Source organism: Oncorhynchus gorbuscha, linkage group LG21 (genome assembly GCF_021184085.1).
Source record: "Oncorhynchus gorbuscha isolate QuinsamMale2020 ecotype Even-year linkage group LG21, OgorEven_v1.0, whole genome shotgun sequence".
In the NCBI taxonomy this organism is placed as follows: Eukaryota; Metazoa; Chordata; class Actinopteri; order Salmoniformes; family Salmonidae; genus Oncorhynchus; species Oncorhynchus gorbuscha.
In genome coordinates this window covers 56,281,025-56,289,040 of record NC_060193.1, presented here as the reverse complement: position 1 = coordinate 56,289,040, position 8,016 = coordinate 56,281,025, and the positions used below count along the sequence as shown (strand labels likewise).

The 8,016-nt window shown below is 41.8% G+C and overlaps 1 protein-coding gene across 1 annotated transcript; it reads left to right on the top strand.

Moving 5' to 3' along the window:
* Positions 1–3,836: 3,836 nt before the first annotated feature.
* On the top strand, positions 3,837–7,717 carry LOC124008950 (T-cell surface antigen CD2-like). The gene is made up of 5 exons (XM_046320551.1): positions 3,837–3,955; positions 5,529–5,807; positions 5,899–6,144; positions 6,488–6,646; positions 6,780–7,717. Exons 1-5 carry the CDS (start codon positions 3,895–3,897, stop codon positions 7,061–7,063), a joined length of 1,029 nt encoding a protein of 342 aa, XP_046176507.1. The 5' UTR covers positions 3,837–3,894; the 3' UTR covers positions 7,064–7,717.
* The last annotated feature ends 299 nt before the right edge of the window (positions 7,718–8,016 follow it).

Here is an 8,016-nt window from a genome sequence, read left to right as displayed (position 1 = left end):
GCTTTCCAATCTTTGGGAATCTCAGATGACATGAAAGAGAGTTTGAACAGGCTAGTAATAGGGGTGGCAACAATTTCGGCAGATAATGTTAGAAAGAAAGGGTCCAGATTGTCTAATCCGGCTGATTTGTAGGGGTCCAGATTTTGCAGCTCTTTCAGAACATCAGATGACTGGATTTGGGAGAAGGAGAAATGGGGAAGGCTTGGGCGAGTTGCTGTGAGGGGTGCAGTGCTGTTGACCGGGGTAGGAGTAGCCAGGTGGAAAGCATGGCCAGCCGTAGAAAAATGCTTATTGAAATTCTCAATTATAGTGGATTTATCAGTGGTGACAGTGTTTCCTATCTTCAGTGCAGTGGGCAGCTGGGAGGAGATGTTCTTATTCTCCATGGACTTTACAGTGTCCCAAAACTTTTTGAGTTAGTGTTGCAGGAAGCAAATTTCTGCTTGAAAAAGCTAGCCTTGGCTTTTCTAACTGCCTGTGTATAATGGTTTCTAGCTTCCCTGAACAGCTGCATATCACGGGGGCTGTTCGATGCTAATGCAGAACGCCATAGGATGTTTTTGTGTTGGTTAAGGGCAGTCAGGTCTGGGGAGAACCAAGGGCTATATCTGTTCCTGGTTCTAAATTTCTTAAATGGGGCATGCTTATTTAATGGTGGTTAGGAAGGCATTTAAAAAAAGAAAAACAGGAATCCTCTACTGACGGGATGAGATCAATATCCTTCCAGGATACCCCGGCCAGGTCGATTAGAAAGGCCTGCTCGCTGAAGTGTTTCAGGGAGCGTTTGACAGTGATGGGTGGAGGTCGTTTGACCGCTGACCCATTACGGATGAAGGCAATGAGGCAGTGATCGCTGAGATCTTGGTTGAAGACAGCAGAGGTGTATTTAGAGGGCAAGTTGGTTAGGATTATATCTATGAGGGTGCCCGTGTTTAAGGCTTTGGGCCTGGTAGGTTCATTGATAATTTGTGTGAGATTGAGGGCATCAAGCTTAGATTGTAGGATGACTGGGGTGTTAAGCATGTTCCAGTTTAGGTCGCCTAGCAGCACGAGCTCTGAAGATAGATGGGGGGGCAATCAGTTCACATATGGTGTCCAGTGCACAGCTGGGGGCAGAAGGGGTCTATAGCAGGCGGCAACAGTGAGAGACTTGTTTTTACAGACCTGGATAGTAGGACAGAACTCTGCAGGCTATCTTTGCAGTAGATTGCAACACTGCCCCCTTTGGCAGTTCTATCTTGTCTGAAAATGTTGTAGTTTGGGATGAAAATTTCAGAATTTTTGGTGGTCTTCCTAAGTCAGGATTCAGACACAGCTAGAACATCTGGGTTGGCAGAGTGTGCTAAAGCAATGAATAAAACAAACTTAGGGAGGAGGCTTCTAATGTTGACATGCATGAAACCAAGGCTATTACGGTTACAGAAGTCATCTAAAGAGAGTGCCTGGGGAATAGCAGTAGAGCTAGGCACTGCAGGGCCTGGATTCACCTCTACATCGCCAGAGGAACAGAGGAGGAGTAGGATAAGGGTACGGCTAAAAGCAATAAGAATTGGTCATCTGGAACAGAGAGCAAAGGGAGGTTTCTGGGGGCGATAAAATAGCTTCAAGGTATAATGTACAGACAAAGGTATGGTAGGATGTGAATACAGTGGAGGTAAACCTAGGCATTGAGTGATGATGATAGAGATATTGTCTCTAGAAACATCATTTAAGCCAGGTGATGTCATCGCATGTGTGGGTGGTGGAACTGAAAGGTTGGATAAGGTATAGTGAGCAGGACTAGAGGCTCTACAGTGAAATAAACCAATACACACTTACCAGAACTGCAATGGACAATGCATATTGACATTAAGGAGAGGCATGCTTAGTCGAGTGATCAAAAGGGTCCAGTGAGTAGTGAGGTTGATTGGGGTCACGGCGATTTAGACAGCTAGCCGGGCCATCGGTAGCAAGCTAGCATAGGATGAAGGTCTGTTATTAGCCACCTTGTGCGTTTCCGAAAAAACAATAGATATAGTTATAGAGGCCCAGGAAAAGGAAAAAAAGATATAGATAACATAATAACATAATAATAATAACAATAACAAATAGCGTAAAGAGATGTGTAGAAATATAATCATCCTCTGTGTCTGTAGATAATTTTCCCTTAATGTATTTGTCAGCCAGGCCAATCTTTTCAAAGTAACAATATCTAGTTGAGTAAAATAAGGAGTCTATGGCTTCATTCCTTGTTTCGTTTTAGACTTGTTACCTGGTAAATAACCAACAACCATAATGAGGAAACCGTCCATGTCAGGTGAGGAAACAGTCCATGTCAGCCTAGCGCATCTTTTTAAATAAACACCATTTATTTCAATCTCTAGTTGAGTTTTTTTTTTAACAACGTTTTGTTCTGATTAAAAGACAATACAGAAAATTGCAGTAAACAGTGCCACGCTCAGGCAGAAAACTCAATGTTCTATTCTATATCTATTTGAAAACAATAAGTAGTTTTGTTGTGGTCACCAGGACATTTGAATAATTCAGGCAAACAACGCCACAGTAGGGCAGAAAAAACAGCATGTTCTATCAAAGTGAGTACAATTAGTTTCCATGGCTGTCACTTTGAAATACTATAACAGTAAATTAATAGGTGACATTTAACGCTATAAACCTTTCTCCAATACAATCGCATAGTTTACAGACCCACCGCGGGCCTTAGACAAATACATATTCGTGTAAAAAGGCCCACCATGGTCTGTTTTGTCAACGAGCTCCTTGTATAACCAGGTAACTTGATGACTCCAATAGTTAAGGTAGTAAACGATGGCATGCTCTATTGCGAACTGTCTGGGACTCGTTGTTGTTTCCCTGTTTACTACTCAAATATATTTTACGTATTAAGTCAAACGAAATTAACTAAAATACACTGGTCTAAAATATATTAGCTACACAGAACAATGGCGGACCGACTGTAACATTATAGGCGTTTTGTATTAAAATTCGTCCCCGTCCAACATGCCTGGCGTGGTTTACGAAGCGCTCGCTGAAATAAGCGTTCGTATATCGTCGTATTCCACCGGATCGAGTTATCTCATCACACCCGCAAGGTGTAAATTCTCTCGTAGCATAGGCTGACTAAAACTACCGGTAAACTGAATGTTTCAAATTGACAAAAGGCAATTGGAATTCCCAAAGTGCACGAGATGCAAGTAACACTAGATGTCAGCATAGTTCTACAATCCATGAAAACTGTTGTTCACTAGCTTGCCCTATTCCAATTCAAGCCCAGTTACCCACGCCTGGGTACTTCTGGTAGATTGAGGAAAGGAAAGATATCAACACGTTCTGCCATATTGCTTTCATTTGTCCAATCCTTTCAGATCTACTCTCGGGCAGGTATATAGGGCTCAGTTTTGAATTGGTAAGTGACTAACTACAGTGTATGAGCTTGCCACCCTTAAGCACAGACCCAGGGTCCGTTTTGTACGGTGACCTAGCGTATAGGTTGAGCTAGGAAAAGCTGATCTGAAACCAGTATCATAAGTCAACTTATTTTTCTTACATCATTATAATTTATGAGAATGTCCTAAAATGGAGTTTTGTGGCATTTAATGCCACACAATGAATGTAGCCTAGATGTCTATTTTGGCAGGAATTTTAGAAGAACATTTTGTTACGTTTAGGATGTACGTGAGAAAATGCCTGTGTTGATACTGATGAGAAGATGAAGAGTTTGTTTGAAGCTTATTTTAAGATATGGCATCTCTGCACTGCTGAGGGAGTAGATACATACAGGGCCTGCTGGTTGGTTCATTTCGTCTTCTGAGACACACACAGTGAGACAAAGGAAAGAGTCTGACAACTAAACTGAAACCTGTACATTTTTCTCACAGTACATGTAGTAACAACACAATGGCCTGTACATTACCACTGGCATTCCTTGTCCTTCATGGATTTCTCTCTCTTTCAGCAGGTAAGACTCTCTCCCTCTATCCCCCACAAGCCTGTGGATTGGTTGAGGATGTTTTGTTTAGTCTGTTTGTTTGTTTTTACAGTAAAAAAAAGATGAGTAATTGTTTGATCAGTTATTTGAGAAGAGGATGTCTATTGATTTTAAATAGCATACTTTTCATTTAAATGATCATCAAATAGGGTCAATCTGGTAAATAAAAAGGTCGTATCCATTGATGGTCACATTCATGGATTGCTATTGAATCTGTACATTTGATCACAATTGATTTGAGCAATGTTAGGGAGAAAATGAACAACGACATGGGCATGAAAAATGACTTTGAGGGGAACGGCACCTCAGTACCTCCAGGCTCTGATCAGGCCCTACACTCAAACAAGGGCACTGCGTTCATCCACCTCTGGCCTGCTCGCCTCCCTACCACTGAGGAAGTACAGTTCCCGCTCAGCCCAGTCAAAACTGTTCGCTGCTCTGGCCCCCAATGGTGGAACAAACTCCCTCACGACGCCAGGACAGCGGAGTCAATCACCACCTTCCGGAGACACCTGAAACCCCACCTCTTTAAGGAAAAGCTAGGATAGGATAAGTAATCCTTCTCACCCCCCCCCCTTTAAGATTTAGATGCACTATTGTAAAGTGACTGTTCTACTGGATGTCATAAGGTGAATGCACCAATTTGTAAGTCGCTCTGGATAAGAGCGTCTGCTAAATGACTTAAATGTAAATGTAATAAAATGTCTCTTCTGTTGTGCCTCTGTGTTATCTTGTAAATGTAACAATGTCATCTATTTTTTGAACAACTTCCTTTGCATGATTTGATATTGCAATTTTATCTCATTATCAGAATGATTTGTATGGATATTGTAAATGCTATTTAGATATTTTAAGATCATTATGTGGGACAATACTTATTTCTTTACTGAAGTGTTTTTTTCCATGCCAATGTAATGTATTTGACTTCAATTACCATTGATATATAAATGTATAAGATATCGGTCATTTGACCAAGATGAACATCCTATTTACTCAAGGAGAAGGCTTAATCTGACCATCTGTCTATGAGATTGTCCCCAGATCGGCCATTTGTTTTAAAGAGGTCCTGTTATTTTAGTATCTTTGGCCTTTCAGACAGTTGTGGTTTTAGACATGTTCTGTTTCAAACACCCAGTACACAAAAACGGGAAGATTTAATAGAATGATCTGGGTTACTGTGGCTAACCCAGCCAGTTGAACACATATTTTCATACAGTAGCATTATTTGAATTTGATCCAAGTTAAAAACACTTGGAAGAAGCTGTTTTAGAGCATATTTGCCTAGTAGTTGTCCTAACTGACAAATGATGAGAAACTAACAATGGACAATTGTACTTGAAATGAACTTATTTTACTTTGAAATGTAGCATGCATAATTGGTCATTTATACTGTAAATACATGCTTGACCAAAAATGTCAATAATAAGATTTGAATTAGATCACATTTTGTAACTCTTTATTGACCCCAAAACGTAATAAAAGTATGTTACCGTCAGCAACAACAGATAATTATTCTGATCTCTTTTCTTCTCTTCTATCACAGATTCATGCAATTATTATTTCCAACATGGATCTTTCTTCTCCATCCCTCTGAAATACACTGACTTGAGTTCGAAAGAAATAACCTGGAAACACAATGAAAAAGTTATATTAAAAAGAAAGAATGGAAAGTTCAAACCAGGCAAGCCTGAGGATATCTTAGATGATGGGTCTCTCCAACTCAAAGGCCTGGTGTCAGCAAACGAAGGTACTTACAAAGCAGAGGTGTTCAACAGTGATGGGAAAAGCATCAAAGAAGAGTCCTTCAGACTGTGTATGAAGGGTAAGTCTCTTTCTCTCTTTCTTTCCAACCATACAAGTACCGTATCCTCTCCTTTAGAGACACTGATGGCGGCCATTTTGTTTCTCTCCAGAAAAGGTCTCCAAGCCCTCAGTGCAATTCACCTGTTCTGATAAGGACGTCACCTTTACCTGTTTTTTGACCAACACTGAGGGAGTGACTTTCAAGTGGAGCAAGAACAGACAGCCTTTAAATGGGAAAAAAAATCCAACCTTGATCATCAGTCTGAAACAACTGAAAGAGCCAGACACCTTCACCTGCTCTGCAGTCAATGAGGTCAGCGCGGAGACAAGTGACATCATCAAACCAACATGCAATGGTACAGTATGTTTTCTAGGGAGTTTTTCCTAGCCACCGTGCTTTTACACCTGCATTGTTTGCTGTTTGGGGTTTTAGGCTGGGTTTCTGTACAGCACTTTGAGATATCAGCTGACGTACGAAGGGCTATATAAATAAATTTGATTTGATTTGATATGTTTTGAAGGGCTCAATTGCAATTCTCTGCGAATCTCTGTCTTTCTTTTTCTCTCTGTTTTCTTCTGTTTTCAGGAATAAAGTGACTAATGTTTAAGATTGGTGGCAAAACAAATAAAAAAGACAAAGTAAAACATGTCATTTGTCTCTCGTTCTGCTCCACCCCTCATCCCCCACCCTCCTCTCAGCTGTCTCCAAATCGGGTGATCTGCGTTCACTGTTTGGTTTGGATTTCTGGACCATGGTGGGCATCCTGGCCGGGGGAGGGGGCTTGGTACTCCTCCTCATCATCATCACCTTGGTGTGCTGTTGCCTCAGCCGACGCAAGAGCCACATGAGCTTTGAAGGTAATCGCTTCAGACCAAAACTCAAATGTCTATGGCTATTGTGTTGGTGTTCTGTGCACAGAAACATTTATGGTGTCTACAGTATCTTTCTTTTGTTCCCTCCCTCATTTCATCTGTTCATTCTCCTTCACAGAGGAAAGAGAGTTGAGACTAGCCCCCCTGACCAAGACCCAGCATCCTTACCTCCCAGAGGGCCAGACAAAGCATCCTTCTCAACCAGAGGGCCAGAAGCAAAGGCAGAGACCCCCCGGTGGGGCCCCACCTGGTTCCACGGCCAGAGCCTCCAGCCAGGCTGCGCCCCAACCCAGAGCCCAGGCTCGAGGGAAGCCTCCACAGACACCAATGGATGATGATGAGGAGCAGCCCCCACCACTACCCCAGCCCAGGAAGAAAGGCTCTCACCCCGCCAGGCAATGAGTCTGGAAACAGGTTTCGCCTATATACTTTCTGATCCAAGGAAAGGAGTTCCAGCAGTCTACATGTTGTAGATGTTGAAAATGTTGTTATCTAAAGAATAGAATAGAAAAGGAAGGGAAAAATACCCACATAGTGTTCTTTTCTTCCAATGCCTTTTCAAAATTCTGTTTCATTGTTTTTATGTTGAGTTGTAGCCTACCTATCTATCCGCCTCCTCTTGAAGTAGTGACCTTAACTTGATGTCTGTGTGGTTGTCAATAAAAACTAAATAACTACAGGCACATAGTCATTGATGGGCAACATTATTTGAAAATACTCAAATACACAGGAAATAAGTATTTCAAATACAAATAATTCAAATGCATATGTATTTGAACCCAGGTCTGATAGCTAACAATTGCAAGATGATAATAATAGTTCTGAAATTGTTTCCATTCACATCATTGTGCATTTGAGTCATTCTCTGTATTCACACCTCTGAGTAAAGCTCTCATGTAATCAATTGTTTTCTTGTTACATCGCTGAGGCCTCTTGGCGGAGGTTTTGGCACGGCACCAACGAATAGCATGCAGGGAGCAAAGATGCTGAAAGCAACACTTAACTGAAGCCCTCGCTTCCACACATCTTACCTCCTTTTCCTGTGTGTGTGGGAGGGATATGATGGTGTGTGTGTGTGTGTGTGTGTGTGTGTGTGTGTGTGTGTGTGTGTGTGTGTGTGTGTGTGTGTGTGTGTGTGTGTGTGTGTGTGTGTGTGTGTGTGTGTGTGTGTGTGTGTGTGTGTGTGTGTGTGTGTGTGTGTGTGTGTGGGAGGGATATGATGCTGTGTGTGTGTGTGTGCGCATTTGCGTTTAATGAACTGCACATGACTGTTAACACAGGTTTTTGCACCCATTTTTTTACAAGCATTTCGCTACTCTTGCATTAACATCTGCAAGCATGTGTATGTGACCAAT